The sequence below is a fragment of the Asterias rubens genome, chromosome 13 (genome assembly GCF_902459465.1).
Source record: "Asterias rubens chromosome 13, eAstRub1.3, whole genome shotgun sequence".
In the NCBI taxonomy this organism is placed as follows: domain Eukaryota; kingdom Metazoa; phylum Echinodermata; class Asteroidea; order Forcipulatida; family Asteriidae; genus Asterias; species Asterias rubens.
Genome location: NC_047074.1, coordinates 2874429 through 2896730, shown reverse-complemented (window position 1 = coordinate 2896730; position 22302 = coordinate 2874429). Strand labels below are relative to the sequence as shown.

Here is a 22302-nt window from a genome sequence, read left to right as displayed (position 1 = left end):
ACCATCTGTATGCAGCAAACATGTACATGGGCATAATATTGAGTACGTCAACCCTGAACCATTTTCAACTAATAATAATAAAAATAATATTGAAGTCTTAGATAGCGCACGTATCTACCAAACAAGGTACTCAAGGCGCTGAGTATATACAAACTTTCAAAAAGATAGGTTATTGCAGTGATGAATTCTGAGAGCAATTATGTAACACCTTATAAGGGTTTACAAGGTGCTACGGCGCATACAGCAGCCACAACCAGGAACACCGGGGCGAACCCCTTCTCTTTGCGATCAGTGCACTGGGTTCTTTTACATGCGTTACACATGGGACAAACGGATTTACGTCCCATCCGAAGGACTGTCTCTATACATTGTAGTCTGAGGAATTCAAATTTAAGCGGTACCTTGCAACTTAGCAAGTCGTCAAGCAGGCATGGTATTGGTCCTTCGAAAAAAAAGTAGGAGTATTTTATTGGGCTGACCTACATTTACACGGAATAGGCTTTAAAATACTTTTCAGGCTATTTTGACATTTTTTCTTATTTTTCCCCCAAGGGCAACAAAAATTAGAAATCAGACTTAAAAACACTGGTAATAGTCAAAGACCATTCTTCTCACCTAGTGTATCTCAACATACAGTATGGACAAAATAACAAACCTGTAAAAATTTGAACTCAATTGGCCGTCAAAGTTGCAAGATAATAATGGAAGAAAAAACACCCTTGTCACACAAAGTTGTGTGCTTTCAGATACTTGATTTCGGGACCTCAAAATCTAATGCCGATGTCCCGAAAATCAAATTCAAACATTTTAGTTCAGAGGGAGCCATTTCTCACAATGTTTTATACTATCCACAACTCCCCATTGCGTGTTACCAAGTAAGTTTTTTATGCTCACTATTTTAAGTAACTACCAATAGTGTCCACTGCCTTTAAGTATGAAGAATATTATGCCTAGTACAAGACATTGTTCAAATCTGAACACATGGCTTATTGTATGGTAATTATTGAACACAAGCGGATTGAAATTATTTTACTCTTCCAAAACAAAAGCTGTTACCCCTTTAATTAAGCACAACAACAGCCTTGCGGCTGTCACAGTGTCACAAGCTCCGCATTAAAAATAGATGTAGTGCCTCAAGCAAAGTTAACAAAATATGTACATTACATGTTCCATGTGAGCGTACAGCAAGCACCGTGGCATGGCTACACATGAGCCGAATACGCTGACACATACACATCATGTGCAATCACTATTCTAGTCAGTTTAATTAGACTAATGCAATTTCCATTACGTGAGGGGGGGGGGGGAAATGTTCACAAACTCTGCTAGGATTTGACATGAAAAAAAAGATGGGATGACGAATATTCGGCCACGAGGCAACGGAGAAATAAGTGAAAGGTTAAGCTGCTGATGTGTGTGTACAAATTGATTTACGAGATAAACTGGCCACTTTAGTAGTTGAGACTGAGGCATTATCAATGTGAGGGGGAGGAACTGTAACTGGATACCACTGTAGATACACCATGATGCCGCCATCTTGGTCATGTTCCCTGTATCCAGTCAACAGTATTGGATGATAATATTCATTGTTCAAAAAAGGAACCAGACTATTTTTTTACTACCAGCCTCGGTTTGAAATTAATATCATGTTTTAGTCTTTGCAAAAGACTCTGCTGGGGTCCAGGCGTACAGTGGCTAAAACAATAAGTTTTGATCTCCCAAAATTTGAATCTGAGACTCGTTACTGTCGATATATTTCTCAGATTGTTTGTTCTGATTTTGGATTACTCTTCCTGTGCGGACATAACCGCTCCAGATTTTCATCGATATCTCAAAAACGCTACTACTATCTGAAAACAATTTCATCTTTAAAAAAGTACGTTTAAAGCCATTGGACACTTTCGGTAAACAGTATTTTCCAAAGGCCCACACTTCGTGTATCACAATTTATATATAAAATAACAAACCTGTGAAAATTTAGGCTCAAATCGGTCACCGGAGTCGGGAGAAAGTAACGGGGAAACCCACCCTTGTTTCCGCACGTTTCGCCGTGTCATGACATGTGTTTACAGTAAATCCGTATTTCTCGCTATCGAGAATTGATAATTGTTTTAATGTTTTCTCAAAAAGTAAAGCATTTCATGGAATAATATTTCAAGAGAAGTCTTTCACCATTACCTTCTGTAAGCCCTGTAAGTTATTTGTAAATCTGTGAACTTTTATTATTTTGTTCTGTTCCGAAAGTGTATAATGGCTTTCAAACTTCAAATTTATATGATATTAAAAAATATATTATAATATATCCAAAAACCAAAGGAATACATTTCTGTAAAGCAATGTACGTGGGACCAAAGTGGTCCCAAAACATGCAAAATCTTTAAATACACCAGAGACTTTCATGAATGGCCTAATATTCCATTTTTAAGATTGGACAAACAAAAACAAATCCAGCTTCTACATACTTATACAAACTTTCCTTCTCCAACAAGATACGTATACAACTAAGATGATTATCTTGCCTCAATACTTAATACTAGATTTAAACAAAATGAGAGAGTGATTGAGGAGAGAATTTACAAAACAAAATAGAAGCGAAACAGTCCCTGGGTTTGCCCTTTTCTAATCTCCTTGCAAACCCCCATCGGGGAATCCAAAGAGATTAAGGGAAATGAATTATCCCTCCTTAAATGTACGCATGAATTAAAACGCTACCGTTTTTCAATTAGCGCGGCGGCTCCGCCGCATGTTGACATACTGTCTCCCTCCAAGGTTTACGGTGTAACGGCTTGTGGCCATAGAGATGTCAACGCAAGTTGTGATAATAAATGTGTACCAGAGACACTCATGTGTGTATTCCTACATCCGAACGTAATTTCCATACATACACTACAAATATTGTGGGAGCTGATGAATGTGTTTTGTAACATAAGTCAGGCAGTGTGCACATAAGTCCACACTGTGTTAATTTGTTTTTCCTTTTTCTCAATAAAGAACCTCCCCCCCCCCCCCTTCAGTCGTAAATATAATCAACCAACATAAATGTAGCCAACAGCAGGGCACGCGTTCAGTATTTTTTTCCACACAAGCCTGGAGGTGTTGCGGTTTTAAACTAAATAATAAAGCACAAGGGAAACTTGTGGTTGATATTTGAATATTAATGAAGAATACCTCGCTGTGTAACATCTTGTACAAATGTTGACCCTGAGTCTCTCAAAGTATCTTTCAATTCTTTTAAGTAATGAAGTATACTTTAAGGAACATTACAGAAGTGGTATGGAAAAAATGGTCTAAGCTCACAGATTTACATAAAACTTACACGGTCTAATGATGATGATAGTAGAAAACATCCCTTTAAATACTTCTCTCTGAAATCTCATATTTGATGAGAAACAAATAGTCTTATTTCGCAGTCGGGGTTTATCGCTCAGTGAGTGTTTTATTCATTTTATTTTGTATAATCAATGCCACGCAAAATGTGTAATCTGTTTTTCACTATTCTCTCGTGACCCAGATGGCCGATCATTCTCAAACTGCTACAGGTTCATCAGTTTATATTGTGGTGGATTACAAAAAGTGCTTACACTACCAGCACCTGTTTTGTTATCAAAATCAATTCTGTAATGTTCCTTTAATACCCATAAGGACAAATGAAATCTTTCTTACTCATGTCCTATTGCTTTACTAGTTCAAATAAAAACAGTTAAAGACACTGGACACTATTTGTAATTGTCAAAGACCAGTCTTCTTACTTGGTATATCTCAACATATGCATAAAATAACGAACCTGTAAAAATTTGAGCTCAATCGGTCATCAAAGTTGCGAGATAATAATAAAAGAAAAAACACCCTTGTCACACGAAGTTGTGTGCATTTAGATGGTTGATTTCGAGACCTCAAATTCTAAATCTGAGGTTCGGAAATCAAATTCGTGGAAAATTACTTCTTTCTCGAAAACTATGTCACTTCAGAGGGAGCTGTTTCTCACAATGTTTTATACCATCAACCTCTCCCCATTACTCGTCACCAAGTATGGTTTTGTGCTAATAATTGTTTTGAGTAATTACCAATAGTGTCCTCTGCCATTAAATAAATATTGAGAAATTGTTTAAGGCAGTTTGTTTCTCATTTGGATTCCGGACTTGTGAGACCAACTCTGGTCCGGTATTAAAACATTTTGAGGGTACACGCCCTGCGGTCTTGTGGATTTTTCCCTCCAAAATTCAATCCCTGCGCACTGCGATTGTTTTAATGAGATATAAACATTGCTGGGTGCTTATTAACTGATTAGCTTCCCCCGCCCCCAAGCTGCTTTAGAAGCAAGCAAGTTTTGACTTGGCCTACAGCACTCTCGACTAGTGTTGAACCTCCGGGCTAGTGTCTAAATCGAGCAACGCCGGATCATCCCGTCTGTTCTTCCCTGAAGGTTGACCTAAATACATTTTATTTTGCACGACAAAACTATTTGTGTATCTATGTCGGAGGTTTCAACATCTGTATTTCACAGCATGCTATGTGTAGAACAATTAAAGCTACGCACTGTGCGCACTTCTCAGTCATCGAGAGGTCTTCTTTTGACCCCAATGAGGGCACTATTACATGTAGCTCTCATGATGTCATACACAAGGGGGGGGGATGTTTATGGATATATATTAAGCCAGCCCACAATGCTCAGATACATTAGGTTCTCCTTTATTTATTTATTTATTTATTTATTTATTTATTTATTTATTTTAATTCTTCGGACAAGCAAAACAATAAAACAAGCACAGGCCGTCCAGGGAAGGGCAAAAGTAAAAAAAACTGTCATCAAAAAAGATGTGGCCTCCCAGACCTACACATGTAGCTCATGCAAAAAACACATGTATATACTATACATTAAACATTCTAAAATTGCAGTAAAAATTTAAGCAAAAGATGGCAAGTAAAAAGCTACAGGGCCCGAAGACAATGACAGGCAAAAGCCTCCCCCGAAATACCACTTACCGAGGAACTGCAGCCCCTGAGAAATGAGCAAAACAAGCCACAAAACATATGACACCAGCGAGGGTACTATTGGCTCTTGTGACATCATACACAAGAGGGGGACGGTCGGATCTGTTTTTACAGCATGCTATGTCTATAACAATGGAAGCTACACGTATGTGCTGCGCAAAACTTTGACCCCAGCGAGAGCAATGTTAGCTCTTGCGATGTCATACACAAGAGGGGTGGGGGTCTGTTTCTACAGCACGCTTATGTGTATATGTATTTTGTTAAAAATATTAAGTCAGTCCACACTACTCAGAAATCTTGCATACACCACACAAGGTCAATCATAGAATCTACCCACTGCGCGCAACTCTCAACCAATGATAGGTCTTCCTTTGACCCTAGCGAGGGCACTAGTGTTTAGCTCTTGTGACATCATACACAAGGGAAGGATGAGGGGCTGTTTTCACAGCATCCTTATGTGTGTATATATTTTGTTAAACATCTTAAGTCAGCCCACACTGCTCAGGAATCTTGCATACATATACACCACCGCCATCAAGGTCAATCATAGATTCTCGCAACTCTCAACCAATGATAGGTGTTCCTTTGACCCTAGCGAGGGCACTAGTGTTTAGCTCTTGTGACATCATACACAAGGGAAGGATGAGGGGCTGTTTTCACAGCATCCTTATGTGTGTATATATTTTGTTAAATATCTTAAGTCAGCCCACACAGCTCGCAGGGATCCCGGAAGCTGTATGGCAGTTTAGTGTTCCCTGCAATCTGTGATAATAACCGTAGGGCATAAAAAACACGGAGCGTCAACCACTCATCAGTCAACTACGAGAGACTACTAGAGGGAAACCAGGGCGCTGGTGCCCCATGTTTCGCCAGGCACTTCTAGCTCTCGTTAATTTGTAATCTCTCCCATCATAAAAGCATCAATCAGGAGTGATGCCTCATCAGGATGAAATGCACACTTTAATGGGGACAGACGCATTAACATAAAGGTCCCTCATAATTCACCGGCGTCCACGTTTGGTAAACTGGCGATTAAAATCCCAGATTATTTGCATGTGTATTTATAATTCCTATTTATTGTCATCTTTGTAAGAATGTATGTATGTACCCCTTCACTGCAATGTTGCTTTTTTTTATGTTTTTATCTGTGTAATTTTTAACAAATTGTTTACCTTTTAATGCCACAAAAATGAATGAACGAAAAGTGTGCACAGCCACAGTAAACAAATTTTTCCGGTCCATTTTATGAAAAACAGTTTGAAAACCACTGATGTACGTGTAGCAGTTATCTTAATGTAATATTTATATATTTATCATTAAACAATCACTGTGTAAATGATGAATCAAGAGTGCTTTGAGTTTGTCGAATACAAGATCTGCAAAGAGTTATTCAATATTTACATGGTGTTTATTTGGTGTCTTTATACCAAAACAAAGTACACAATTTCAGTCTTAAATCAACTCACCATCAAATCAATTCTTTAGTGTCAGCTCAACTGCAAGTCACTCCCAAAAATCTTACTCAAACCTAAGTCCCTGCCTCAGGCCGACAAAACACTCTCAAGTTCACTGAGACAAATCGACTCACTGTTTACTTTACCAACAAATACGCAGAGTACATCCACATGAAGATTTCTCAGAAATAACAAAACATTGTCCCATTTCCGTTTCTGCCAGCCGTCGTAATCCACATTTCCATTGTTAGCCGAACGCAGCTGCCACGAGGTCTGATTGTGAACTTGTAATAACTGGCATAGGAATGCAGTCCTGGAGCGGGAAGTCAGTCATTCAAAACTTAATCAAAATATCCCTACAACCGTTCTCGACGACATAGACAATGTTACTCATGATACCACATGTTTAGGAAAGAGACACCGAGTCTGCACTTTTGTCAGTTACTTTTTGATATTTGTGGTGCTTTTGAAACTTGTGCGAGCAATGTAATTTCTTCTTTTTTGTTGAGAATGTAATAAAGTTTTTTGATGTCTTATGTATTTCTGCGAGCACAAAGTGTACACAGCTCAAAAGAAGAGGACATAACACAAATTTGATGAAGATGGTAGTGTATGTTTGCAGAGACTTGTCAAAACTTATTCAATCGCTATTTTTAGCACTCGGGCAACATACAATGTAGCGTCATTCACTCCTCACCGCGCCACAGAAATTCACACGATTTCCAGACGAAACTACACGTAGAAATCCTCAGATAACTCCAGAACATTACACAAAACGAAAGTATTCCCACCATTCCATTAATATTCACTATTTGTGAACTACATCTAGAGTGCCTTATAAACAAAAGTGTTTGAGAAAACAGAATCGCCTAAGTAAAACTCGAAACTTTGCATGGTGGAAAATACGACATAGAAACGTTTGCGGTAACACCATGTAATGACTATCTCTAATGAGTGGGGGTGGTTCTGAAAAGAACTGTGGTTTCAACTCGACGTTTCGATCAATATGCTCTGATCGTCTTCTGGAGAAAGCAAGTAGGTTTAGCTGCATGTCAGTATGGTCTGATCGTCGAAACGTCGAGTTGAAACCAACGGTTCTTTTCAGAACCACCCCAACTCTTTAGAGATAGTCATTACATGAAGTTACCGCAAACCTTTCTATATAAGAAAAACTCATACAGTTGGAAAACATTTGTAATCGTTGAACGATGGACCGCTCTGTTCCATTCCACTCCAGAACATAGAAAAATATTCTCACCATTGCACTCATAAATATTCATTAGTTGTATACTACTTAACAAAGTGCCTCAGACCCTTTCTGAATTTTTGGCTTGAAAAGCACCTCATCTCCCTGATAGATATTGACGTGTGAGTGTACTGACACAAAATGACTCGAGGTCATTAATGGGTTTGTGTACTTTTTGTACGACACAAAAAAATAACTCACACAGTTTGAAGATAATGATGGTAGAAAGCTTTCCTTAAAAACATTACTTGCTGGGGTGCTGTAATTTTTGAGAAAATGAGTAAAAACAATGTTTCGTCTCAGGAGACAAAAATAGTAAATAAAAAAATATTTGAAGAAAAAAAACGTATATTCCCAGTACTGGTATTTACGAAACTCTCTTGAAATCATCGCTCTGTGATTTTGATTTTTTTATTTTATTTTTTTTTTTTCTCTCTCAAAAATTTGACGACTAATGAAGCTGAAACTTAATTATATTACATACATCTTCATTCACAGTGAGTAGGGATTCATGTCATGGCCACAAAAAAAACCTTTAAACAGGCATTTCACACCCATCCAAGCATCCCCTTATATCCTCATACTTGCAGATTGTGCAGTTTGCATTTTATGCATGGATCACATACAATGCAGTCAGGTAAAGAAGGGAGGGCATCACTCCAACGTTTTCTCTCCGCCGTTTCGTGTATAACGACACTCCACAAACAACCCCCCTGTGGAATAAGAACTCCTTCAGGGCCCTATTCAATAATGCATCAGTGTTCCTCGGTGCATAGTGATACAAAGTTAGTCGGTCCATTGCTGTCGCACAGTGTGCGTAGTTTCTTTAGCGTAAACCCTCTCGTCATCGGTGTATTGCATTCCCTTAATATTGGCCCCAGTAATCAATCATCAGTGTATCCAGACTGTGTCATGACAGTCTCGCATTAAACAATTCATTACAACTGGAATATTACAAAGCCGGACAGTGCCACCTTTGAAGTGCAATTTATTGTCAAAAATAATTTTAAAAATGCTAGTTTTTGTTCAATACATTTTTACGCTGATCATTTTCAGGCCTTGAATTTCATCTTTGAGGGGGGCAAGGAAATTTTCATTTCGCACAGGGCGCTTCTATTAGAAAACCTTTAATTTAAGTCTATGAGAAACTTTTGAAGGGGCACCAAGGCCAAGACCAGGGGCAACAGAGGCTATGGCCTCAGTTTAATTCCAGGACTGAAGTTTAGTTCAATCCTGAATTTTGATGATGTTTAATCAAAATGGCACTAAATTTGACCTTTGACTGGCGCAAAACAAAACTGTTTTTCTTCTTCCTTCTTTTTTTCATAAAAATCTTCAAGAGAAAGCCATATGGGTGCTCCAGTTCGCTTAAAGGCAGTGGACACTATTGGTAATTACTCAAAATAATTATTAGCATAAAACTTTAGTAACGAGTAATGGGGAGCTGTTGATAGAATAAAACATTGTGAGAAACAGGTCCCTCTGAAGTGACGTAGTTTTCGAGAAAGAAGTAATTTTCCACGAATTTGAATTTGAGACCTTATATTTAGAATTCAAGGTCTCGAAATCAAGCATCTGAAAGCACACAATTTCGTGTGACCATGGTGCGACAAGGGTGTTTTTTTTTCTTCATTATTATCTCGCAACTTCGATAACCGATTGAGCTCAAATTTTCACAGGTTTGTTATTTTATACATAAATTGAGATACAGCAAGTGAGAATACTGGTCTTTGACAATTACCAATAGTGTCAAGTGTCTTTAAAACCAAGATAAACACCAAGTAGAAAACAACACCACGACCTTGTTTCTCTGAAAGTGTATAAAACAAAATTACTTAGAGACTTGTAATTTTGTCCCAAGTTTCAAGAGGACTCTATCACCGATAGGATTTGAAACTTTGCATGATGGGAGTATATTTAGGTGAGGTTTACGCTCGCACCATGTGTAGTGCTGGCTCTGAAAAGAACCGGTGGTTGACAAATCTATCATTACAAAATTTTATTTCTAACAAACCCTCTTCCATAAACCAACGACGAAATGTCTCTTTACACTCCAAGAGGACAGCAATCATTGCCTCACATGTGGAAATGAAACATCGCGTCAAAAGTAAATCAATCACAGGGCGCAGTCAGTCGACTTCCTGTCTTGACATCAACAAATGGAACACACAACATCAACTCAATACGGTACGCCCTCCTTTCTTGTCGAAAGGAGGAAATTATTACAGGAGCAAATCTTTTACTGTGACTACTACAACTCCCAGATGTAATTACTGAGCTATGTTTACAGGGTCAGGCCCCTGTAGAGAGCACCAACAATGGACTTCACGTAACGATGGTTAACTGCGCTGGTATGCGATAAATTAGGTGGGCGATATTGTTTCCTTTACACGAGACTAAGACAGTCTATTGCAGGGCCCGAATTTGGAGGGAAAAAAACAAGACCACAGAGCTTGAAGCTACATATATTTACTGGACCAGAAGTTTTTTTCTGAGACCAGATTCAATATGAGAATAAAATAATCTGAACCCAATTATTTCCAGATATTTTACTTCTTATCGGCCGTGATTTGCGTACAAGGGCATGCAATTTGCAAGTATCTGCGAACTGAACCTTTTGGTTTCCGGTAAACGTGTTTAAGTCAGTCTAGCCTCCTCTTTACCTGTTTTACGTTTTAGTGTTTCTCTCTTTTTTGAGTAATTTTTTAAATTTTTTAATTTTATTTTTTTATTATTACTATTGTTATTATCTTTATATTTGTAGATATCTGTAAATTGTAATTTTATTCTTGTTGTCTATTGTTGCTATGCCTTTCGTGTATGTATTGTACAGTCTCCTTTACACAGGGAAGACAAATTTCATGTTTTTTATCATGACAATAAAATATTTTAATCTTAATCTTAATCTTTATTGAACTTGTGGATAATACAAATAAAACCAGCCTACCCTAAATGGGCGTTACCCTTCAAAAACAAAATCAATGACACAGCAGACATATGAACAATGGCTCTCCGACCTACATTTAAAAATGTAGACATACATTAAACATAACACAATGGCTTGGGATGTATCACGGACCAACAATGGAGTATGGGTCGATGACTTTGGTACATAGTCATCAAGACTCGTAAACTCGACACGGAATAATGCCAAGGAAAGGAATGTTTCTGAGTTGGTATCACATCACATTGTAACATTTCAAGTCAACAACTACTGAAAGTGACAGTGTTCTACTTCAGTTACAGACGTAAAGTTGAATCTTAAAACAGGCAAGAGCTGGAATGAACATGGCTCCGATTTCAACATACATGTCTTACAGCTATCGTACAAAAAATGTAACAAAATCCTCGCGGTGAAAGAGGTTACCCCTGCCAATTATTTCCTCAAAGTTTTCTTTGCTGTCCATTTATTTAACTGAATGCTAACAATAGTACGCTTATACTCCATGAGTAAGAACTCATATATGTGAACTTATTTTTATATTTTTTTATTTTGGGTTGAACAAAGAAAATTTGACTAGAGCGGCACTTGATTCTGCGACCTCCAGATGTTTCAACCAACTGAGCTATTTTATTTAGCACTGTATGTTTTTCGATTGGGGGTGCCTGTCAAAAGACCAAACTGTCGGTAGCCAGGGATCACACCCAAGTTTACGATACAACCTGGGAAGCAGCAGCTGCCATATTTCAAATATAAAGTAATAAACAACAACTTTTATTGTGTGTAAGCAAAAGCCAATATGGCACGATTGAGCACAACAAACATCGTATTGAGTATGTGGATTGTACATTAATAATCCAAAGCTGGGAGCTTGATTTGAAAAACGACTGGTACACACCTTGCTCGGTTACCATTGAATGCGCTTGATTTGAATTCCTTCGACTACATTTACATGTTAATTTACATCCTGTGTTGCTAAGTCCCATTCTTGTTCATCATAGATGGTGAATGCCCATAGACGATTTCCGATGAAATATGTTGAACAAGGACTGGTTGCTATGCAAGAGCTTCCCCATAACCATATCACATAGCAACACTTGATTAGTCTGAGGACCTCAAAATCGCCCATTTATTTGACTAAAGGTCTTATTTTGTCAGCTCTACCAATCCTGAAAATACCTTAAAGGTTTTTGTGTTTGTTTTTTACAACAGCAGCATCTGTAGAAATTCGTTTTTGAGAAAAAAATCTTGCAAAAAGACTTTAAAGGAACACGTTGCCTTGGATCGAACGAGTTGGTTTAAAAAAAGCATTTATAACCGTTGTTTATAAAATGCATATATGGTTGGAATGATGTTTTAAAAGTAGAAAACAATGATCCACACAAGTTTGCCTCGAAATTGCGTGGTTTTCCTTTTACTGTGCGAACTAACACGGTTGGCCATTTATGGGAGTGGCCGACCGTGTTAGTCGATGAGGTTAAAGGAAAACCGTGCAATTTCGAGGCATGTTTGTGTGGATCATTATATTCTACTTTTACAACATCTTTCTACCCATATGCATCTCTTTATAAAAAAAACTGTTTCAAACGCTTTTCACAGACCAACTCAACCAATCAAAAGCAAAGTGTTCCTTTAACCGTACGCTATACATGTAGCTACCCACCACAGCACAAACTAGTTAAAATAAGTTTCCATGTCTGGTTTCGTATTTAGGTCTGGTCTCCAGTTACCAATAAAAATATTTTTGCAATCACATAAATCAAATGTCTCTCAAACAAAGCAGTTGGGTATTAAATCATTTTTTATGATTTTAATGATTAAAGCTGAACAGGATTCGTAGATAAATATCCAAGGTCGCTCGGTTATTAGAGAACAAACCCAGGAAATAACGACGGATGTGATTGGAAACGTTGCCCCGTAATTCACCTTCATCCTCTGGCCAAAACCAATATCCTGACATCCGTTCATTATCGGCCCGGATCCACAGAGCAGCTAAGCACAACAAAATAATGCTTACCAGATTGAGGTTACCAGCTGAAACCTATGTCATGTGAGCCAGCTTAGACTGGTATCCTGTTTAATTTAGCTTAGCACAACGTTATTATGCAATAACGAACTCGATTTGACTTTGATTGGCAGCACAATTAGGTCTTCAGTACAAAGTTTTGCAAAACAATACCTACTGATTGGACCAACATTTGTAGCTGAATAGTAAGCCATAACATTTGGTTTTGTTTCACAGTTTCTCGGGCTCGAATCAACCCAAGGTCAGTGGCTTTAGTGTCGGCCAGTAAACTTATGACTGGATAAAGCAGACTTTAAGTCTAAGTTGTCGGCAATTGGGGCTATTAGACCTACTTTTATTTCCTGAAGAAAAAAAAAATTGTATTTATTTTGATTGTAATACTAAAAAAGTGTTATTCAGTTCTTTATATTTGTTTAAAATATTTTGTTTTGCCACATCCTTGTTGTTTTTAACAAAATAAGCTCAAATCAAAATACGGATGTAAATGAATGCAAACAAAAACCTTGAGAAAAAATGTACATTGTTTCAATAAAGATGCGTCTGTTAATAGACCTCATGCTAGTACTGTAAAATATGAATGTAGAAATCAATGATAATTGTGGCAAGTTAAGTTATGTGAGGGATCCCTCATTTAAGATAATTATTCTGTTTGAGACAACGAATATCGGTGAGTTAAATTGTATGAGTACAAGGGATGACCTACAGTGCATGCTATAATAGGCATTGATAATTAAATAGAACACATTCTAGACACAAGAAGAACCATTCTGTTTGAGACGTTTAAATATCTTTAAACAATTCACGATTCTCGAGTCAGGTAGAAATCCATAATGTGGCGAGTAATGGGGTTGCTCATTTAAGGTTTTTAGATAATTAAATAGAGCACATTCAAGACAAAGAAGAACTATTCTGTGCCAGGACTTCAAGACGAGGAATTTTTCACTATTCTCGAGTCATGAAGAAATCCATAATAAAGCGGAGAGTTAAGTGTGTATGATGGGGCGCTCTTAAAGGATTTGGGTACTTTTTCAAAATGTCCACAGATTTACATTAAATTTACAGGGCTTGAAGATAATGATAGTGGAAAGCTTCCCTTCAAATCTTACTTACTGAGGTGCTGTAGTTTTGGAGAAATGAGTAAAACATTGTCATGAAAATACGTTTGAATATTATTAAAATAATTTTCATGACATTGTTTTACTCATTTCTCAAAAACTACAGCACCTAAGCACGTAGTATTTTCAGGGAAGCTTTCTACTATCATTATCTTCAAACTGTGTAAGTTTAGTGTAAATCTGTGGACATTGTGTTTTTTGTCCTACAAAAGTTACATAGACCCTTTAAAAGATGATTTAAATAGATCGGAGCACTCCAGATTGTCTCGCTGGTCCCACTAATGAATACAGCACTATAGAGGAACAGTAGTCATCTGCTCTCCTTTAACGCACCATTTGTCCGCTACATAAATCATAATCGCAAGATGCAATTTCGGATTATACAGGATGGGTGGAGAATGTCAAAAAGATCTTGGATTCTATGATTTGCCTCCCAAGTTTATTTTTACACAACTTGAGGTACTCAGTTTGTACCGGTGTATTTATTTTTGTAATTCTGATGCTATTTTTTTAATGAATGACTTGTTCTGGTCTCATTTCTAAACTAGGAAGAAAGTACACCAGGTTTTTTTTTTTTTCTTAGGAGATAATGGAGTAATGTATCTTCTAGCTTTCAATAAACACGACTAATGTATACAGCACTATATGAACAGTATTCATCTGCTTCCAGTTAACGCACCATTTGTCCGCTACATAAATCATAATCGCAAGATGCAATTTCGGATTATAGGTGGGTGGAGAATGTCAAAGAGAAGATCTTGGATTCTATGATGGTGGGGGATGCCTCCTAAGCTTGTTTTGACACAGCGTGAGGTATTCAATTGGTACTGGTATGTTTATTTTTTCAATACAAAAGTTTTTAAATTTGAGCCCTGACGGCCTCCAAGAAATTCACTAGTCTGTTTGACGGACGTTTCAGAGTTCTGCCCAGGATTTTTCTAAACTGTGAGGTACTATGACCAAGCACACTTAGTTGAAATGAGGTTTTCAGAATGTCTTGTAATTGGTGTTTGTTTGGGTGTTTTTTTTTTTCTTCAGTAACCAGACGACAATACTCATTCTAGTCATTGTGAAATCAGCAGTTAGCTTGGTAGGATTCGAACCCACAACCTAGTGATTGCAAGTTCTGCAGTCTAACCACTTGACCATGGTGACCAAACGTTTCTAAGTTGTCCTAGATATTCATGATAACAAACTTATTTTTTTTATTATTTTTTTTTTTTTATAATGAAATCGGGGGAAAACCCTGACAAATCAGAGACCTAACTCTAAAACCAAGCCTGATTCCAAACTAAAAAAAAAACTAAAAAAAAAAACAGAAATGAAAAGATTGATTTTATCTGCACCTTCTAAGAGACATTGGAAAGATTTGCGTATGCCACCACTTTATCACTCATTTGTACCCAATGGAATATCTCATTTGAGGAAACTAGATACTAATTTATTTCATGCCAAATGAAAAAGTGGTGGCAGGATCTGGAAATCCCTCTGAGACCATCAATGTTAACTTCTCAACATACAACTATTTTATCTCCCAAACAAAAAATCTCAAACCTCAAAAAGTTGAAATCAGAAAATGAAAAATGTAGCATTTTAACTTACCCCGAGATAAGACAGCGTAAATAATAAACCATATGTAGTGGGGGAGAACAGATTGCAGAAGTGTATGTATCCAATAGGCAAATTAGCAGAGCTTCCTGCCGGACCGGCTGACTAACAACCAATGCCTCATCATCACCAGTCCACACTACTAGCAAATTCATAGCACATCCCCCATGCATCCTCAGCAATGACTATCAGACAGGTCAAGGTTATGAATATGTATTAGCACCAACCGGCCAATGGGTGTGGTGGCCTGTGGTGACCTCACACGGTTGATCAATGAATATGCATTGGCCTGTGGTAAGTCCACACTACTGGCAAATTAATAGCACATCCCCCATGCATCCTCAGCAATACAAATCAGACAGGTCAAGGTAATGAATATGTACAGTGTGTTACCACAAACCGGCCAATGGCTGTGGGGGGCATGTGGTGACCTCACAAGGTGGATCTATGAATATGCATAGGCCTTTGAGGATTTCACATGGTGGACCAATGAATATGCATTTGCCTTTGGTGACCTCACAAGTTAAATCAATGAATATGCATTGGCCTGTGGTGACCTCACAGTGCGGATCAATGAATATTCATTCATTATTTAGAGTTCTGCTGCTTTGAAAACTGCTTTGAAAACTGTGCGTGTGTGTGTGTGGAATGTATTATTGGATTTATCACATACAAATATTTAAAAATGCATGAGAATATTGAGTTACAAGTCGTAAAAATGTAATAATGTCAGAACTTGAAGAAAAAAGAAAAGGAAAAAAGAATAATGGGAACGTGTTTAATAATTCAATATGCTTACTCAAGCAGGCACGATAGGACCATGGAAAAAGCAGGATAACTTGATTTGGTACAATGAGTGAGCTACATAGAGACTTTTCGGTCTATTTACATCAATACCAATTTGGCTAAATTAAGGCAGAAAGTCAGAAATTAGATTAAAGTGGTGAAGAATGTAATGGTGGCTTTAGTTAAAAATAGGGCAGAGAATGTGTGCATGCTATAGATCCAAACAGCTTGTGTACGTACAATGCTACCCAAAACAAAAATCAATTTTCTGTATAATTTGTGTTGCTTTCATTTAATTTTTCTGTTTCTTTTCACCTTTTTTTTTTTCATTGTAAAGGTGTAACTCAGATAGAGTGAAGGAACGTTCTCCAACTGTTATTACATTTATTCTTGTATCTTTTTATACTGTGTATGGCTATTGTGGTGTGTAGGGTCACCCATTTGGCCGTAGTAACTGATTTCCCTTTTACACTTTCTATCATTGGTGTATTTGCACAAAGAGTCCAAAATGATCACCTATACTAAATAGGTGGGTCACGCGTGTGCAGTATGGTTTTAAATACATAAACAAATGTGCATGTAGGTGAGCCTCCTATATAAATGTATTATTGTATAAAGCCAACTGAGATCCGACTTAAACTGTAGTTCTCCGTTGGTAATTGTCAAAGACTAGTCTTCTCACTTGGTGTATCTCAACATATGCATAAAATAACAAACCAGTGAAAATTTGAGCTCAATCGGTCGTCGAAGTTGTGAGACAACTATGAAAGAAAAAACACCCTTGTCACACCATGGTCACACGAGGTTGTGTGCTTTCAGATGCTTGATTTAGAGACCTCAAATTCTAAATCTGAGGTCTCAAAAACAAATTCGTGAAAAATTACTTATTTCTCTAAAACTACTTTACTTCAGAGGGAACTGTTTTTCACAATGTTTTATACTATCAACAGCTCCCCATTACCAAGTAAGGTTTTATGATAGCAATTATTTTGAGTGATTACCAATAGTGTCTTTTTTCTCCACTGATAGCAATATGACTACAATCAAACAGTTCCCAAAACCAAAGCATGTACTTTGACATTAAACATGGGTTTCAAATAAATAAAACAAATATTACATGTAGGTGAGCCCCTATATAAATCTATTATGTATAGTCATTCCGACATACTAATAAAGCCAAACAGAGATCTTCACCGATAGCAATAAGAACAGTGGTCCCCTTCAATTGATTAGCTTGAAGCAGCGACCAGTATACCATGAAGCCCCGTACGACCAGGCTCTCATCTAAACCCTCGCCACTGCCACGCCGGGGGAGCGAGGGGGGGTGCAACCACATGAGCGTCACCGAGCAAGCCGACCGTCATCATTATGTCTACAGATTTCCCCCCTTTAGGCCAAATACTAAAAAAACATGTTTAGCGTCCTCCCTTTTTCAAAAAGACAGACGGATGAGTGTTGTTGTTGTTTTACATGTTAGTGATAGGCTGTTGAGCGCAAATCGTGAAAAGCATGCAAGGTCAAAAAACTTGCAAGAATGAAGCCAAGCATTTACAATTTTTTTTTGTATAAAAGCCCTACTCTGCAATCTGGGGCGTTTATATTTGGTTTTATCTTCAATTTCATTTATGGATTTGATCTGAACAAACAAAATAATAACACTGTCTTTTTAATACAAACAGCTGGGCAATTTATTCTTCTTCTTTTTTATTTAGATTTTTTAACTTTCTGCTGAGATTGTTAAAATATATCCTTTTTTTTTTTTTTGCACACAAAAACAGAGAAAGAAATAGAGGCGACCATCTAAGGAAGCAGGGCGAGGATGCTGAACACGTTTTTATTTTGATTTGGCCCTTAGGCTGGACTGATGTAATTGTGTTAGTTTTGGTTTATATTGCAGGATCAGGGAGCATCTCAGAGACAAATCTTATTGAATAACTCTCCAGTCGCTTCATCACCGTTGGTCATTGAGAGACCTCGCCATCCACCCCCCCCCCCCCACTTCCAACTAGATTATCAGATAACGCCCGCACGCACCTCTCCGATATAAATACCACCCAATTTTATGCATATATAGCTCCGTAATTAAATTCATATCGCCGAACACGGTGGAACTAACAGAGGAGGTTCCAACAAACAAACAAAATTATTATTAGATTTTTGGGGGGTGAGCACTGACGGCAACGGCTTAGGCCATCATTCCAACTCTCAAAGCTCTTAGCTCAAAGCAAGACGTCACAACTTTGGGATTTGATTGTACACCACTGCACCCCCTATGAGAACATTATTAACACAAGCATTTGGTTAAAGGAACACTTTGCCTTGGGTCGGGAGAGTTGGTCTTTGAAAAGCGTTTGTAACCGTTTGTTGTAAAATGCATATGATTAGAAAGATATTTTTAAAGTATAATATAATGATCCACACAAGTATTACTCAAAATTGCGTGGTTTTCCTTTTACCTCGTCGACAAACACAGTCGGCCACTTATGGGAGTCAAATTTTTTACTCCCGCAAATGGCCGACCATGTTAGTTCGCAAAGTAAAAGGAAAACCATGCAATTTTGAGGCAAATTTGTGTGGATCATTGTATTCTACTTTTAAATCATCTTTCTAACCATTATGCATTTTACAACAAACAGTTACAAACGCTTTTCAAAGACCAACTCGACCGATCCAAGGCAAAGTGTTCCTTTAAAGGGTGTCCAACTTTGCTACAAATTTAAAAACTGGGTGTCCAAATTTTTCACTTACTTTACATTTACATGTAAATGACAGATAAATCAGGGTGTCCTAATTTAAACAGGGCGTCGGAAAGACGCCTTTAAACACCCCTCTTGCTATAACTATGACTCAGTCATGTCAGTGGCAGTTTATAAAAACTTCATTCACACAAATCTATTCTGAAATACAAGATGGAGTAGGCGTCGGTAGGTCATGTGATAGGGTGAGACCTGATCACATGATCATCTTTTATGTAAGCTGAATGTTAAGGGGAAGGACGATCTTGCACGGAATGTCAATAGCGTCATCGAACTGACAGTGATGGGCTAGCGTATAATACGTGCATATACAATGACTAGGCACAGGTAATATTCACACTGCATGGTAATTCTTAAGTAAGAACCCCCCCCCCCCCCCCCCCCCCACACAGGAATTCTAACCCCATCGCTACCCCATATTTGGTTTAAAGCCAGGGAACAAATGAACACCCTTGGTAAGTACGAACAAATATTGCATAACAGAAACTGGTTACTAGCCAAAATTCCATCAGGTTAACATTGTTGTAACTGGTGCTATGTATTCACTGCTTAAAGGCAGTGGACACTATTGGTTGTTAGCATAAAAACTTACTTGGTAACGAGCAATGCGGAACTGTTGGTAGTATAAAACATTGTGAGAAACGGCTCCCTCTGAAGTAACGTAGTTTTCGAGAAAAAAGTAATTTTCCACAAATTTGATTTCGAGACCTCAGAATCAGATTTTGAGGTCCCGAAATCAAGCATCTGAAAGCACACAACTTCGTGTGACAAGGGTGTTTTTTTCTTCCATTATTATCTCACAACTTTGACGACCAATTGAGTTCACCTTTTTACAGGTTTGTTATTTTGGGCATATGTTGAAATACACTGTGAAGGCTAGTCTTTGACAAATACCAATAGTGTCCAGTGTCTTTAACACCTATATGAAAGTGGGCCCTGGTCAGTACAGTACAGTGCTGTAGAGAATATCTCTTCAACCCTTAACAAATAGGGACCATTCATTTCTGTATAATCATCACCATTTGCCAGGACTATGCTAAACTTATTCATTATATGGACTTTTTTGCTCTGTTATTTCCATGAAAAATTTCAGGAAAATTCAAATAGAAATACATGGTCTTAATTTAGAATTGTAGATACAGTGTAATAAGGGAAAAACTGGAAAATGTCAAGCAGGTGCAATATCTTACCTTACCTTACCCTGTCTTTCAAGTGGCAGATCTTGCGGCCGTTCGCAGCCGTGTTCAGCCATTACGCGCATTTTGGTCGCTATTGTCCCTAATGGGTTTTAATAGGAAATATGGACTCGTGAACAACCAGATGGACTTGAAACTGACAACTATATCAGGTCCTGCTGGCTTGTCAATATAAAAACAAAGTTAGAAGACGAACCCCAAGCAGTTTGTCACTTCAAGTGTGAGAAGGTCAACCCAATATTTGAGGGGATTTAACAAGGAAAATCTGTCCAGTGTGAAACGGGCTTAAGTCTTTCTCAACGCATGTCTGCTTTCATGGTTCGTGTAAACAAATCAGTGTTGCGATTGAAACATCAAGAAAATTATTGACTTTCTACTTCTGGTCCTGAGATGAAACGGTCTGGGTGTTATATTTGAGAGGATTTGTAGACTTTTCGTACATCACCTTGAATGGACATCTAGAGATTCAAGCAAAAGAAGGCAGAACTCAACCTCCATGACATCGCTGGGTTTTGTCGAACGAATCTTTTTCACTGGACAAGAAACATTTTTATAAGACTAAACATATATTATTTTGTTCTCCTAAAAGTAACATTTAAGAATCCCTAGATTGCTGGAGTTTGGTTTTAGAGCTCATAAAATCCTAAAATCACTTGACTCTGTACCTGTACATGTATTGCGGTCCAGTGGATTTGAAAGTCTTGGGGTGTCTTTCTTTCCTTAGGTTAATTCGTCAAGATTCAAACCTTTACACAATGACTAATGGGGGGCGTTTCAGATGAAATCATTTTGCAGGATGCCTACACCACTATTACCATCTCTATAACAAGCAAGTTTGCAGATAGAAAGTCAACATTTTATTACCAAAATACAGGTATGACAATCACTGGAATCACGAAAATAAATCCTATCAAATCACAGACCTGTGAATTATAAGTGGATCCAATAGAACTGAAGCAAATGACATCATTTGAGTAAGGGGACCTCATCTAGAGGTCGAAAGAATGTTGCCCAGTGGCCCATCCTGCGCGCCAAGCGTACATCACATAGTCATCCCTGTGCCGTTGTTGATGGCGTCATAATGACGTCAATGCACAAGATCTATTGATACAGTTGAAGTTCTCTACTACAGCGACAAAAACAACATGCACAACATCAATGTGTACAAACTGTAACAATAAGATAGCCTGGGCTCCTTACCCTGAAGTGTGGATCTGAGAGGATAGCCTGGAGTTCATAGCTTTCTTGACTATCTTGGGGACTCCTTTGAAGCAACTCCAATATCTGCTGACATAAACACAATCCAAAATATTGCTCAGTCAAATAACAACACTGTGTTAAAGGGAAGGTAAACGTTTGGTAATCACTCTTACAAATGAATGGCAATAAAGGCTTAATAATAGGAGCAATAAAGGAGCTAAGCACAAAAAAATTATGCTGACCAAAATAAGGTTACCAGTCAAACTAACATGTCACATACACAATTTGTGACTGGTATCATGCTCATTTCTGTTAAGCAGAAACTTGTCAAGCAATAACTTCTGTTTAAGCAGCTCTATAAAATTGGACGCTGGTTGGAAGTCTACATCAGCTTTTTATAGTGTAAAGCATTTTGAGAACCATTTCACTTTGAAGTAATGTGGTTGTAGAATGGAAATATATATAAAGGATGCTTTTACCCCCCCCCCCCCCCCCAAAAAAAAAAGAGAAATTGAAAATTGAAATTTAATCTGAGAAGCGTTACTGACAGTGGCCCCTCTCAGACTGTGTATTCCAATTCCAGATTGATCTTCCCGCATGGACATAATCGCTCCGGATTTTCAGCGATATCTCAACAAAGCAACCACTTTTTCAATTAAAAATTTTAACAGTCTTTGTATACTCCCATTGACCTATTGCACCCGCGTCACACGTGGCGACTGATGCCACGCTCACCATGTTGGTGGTCAATAGGTTTACGTGTAAACGCAGCGTCACCTAAAAATGCGCACTTGACTGAATAACACACGTTGACATTGACCACCAAAATGGCACAGCCAAGATTATTCTGATGATGACGTCAGGTGAAATAGGTCAATATGTATATAAATCAAAACAATCCAACATGATCAAATAGTTCCAAAAACCAAAGGTACACTTTCCCTTTAAACCATGATCGCAAGACCACTTCCATTTCATAATT

At 37.9% G+C, this 22302-nt stretch overlaps 1 protein-coding gene across 1 annotated transcript in view; it reads right to left on the bottom strand.

Moving 5' to 3' along the window:
* Window positions 1–22302, bottom strand: part of LOC117298289 (peripheral plasma membrane protein CASK-like) — a 127885-nt gene that overhangs the window by 20133 nt on the left and 85450 nt on the right. Inside the window, exon 14 of the mRNA XM_033781443.1 lies at window positions 21321–21407. Within this exon, the coding sequence (XP_033637334.1) occupies window positions 21321–21407 (87 nt within the window). The remainder of the gene's footprint in view (window positions 1–21320; window positions 21408–22302) is intronic.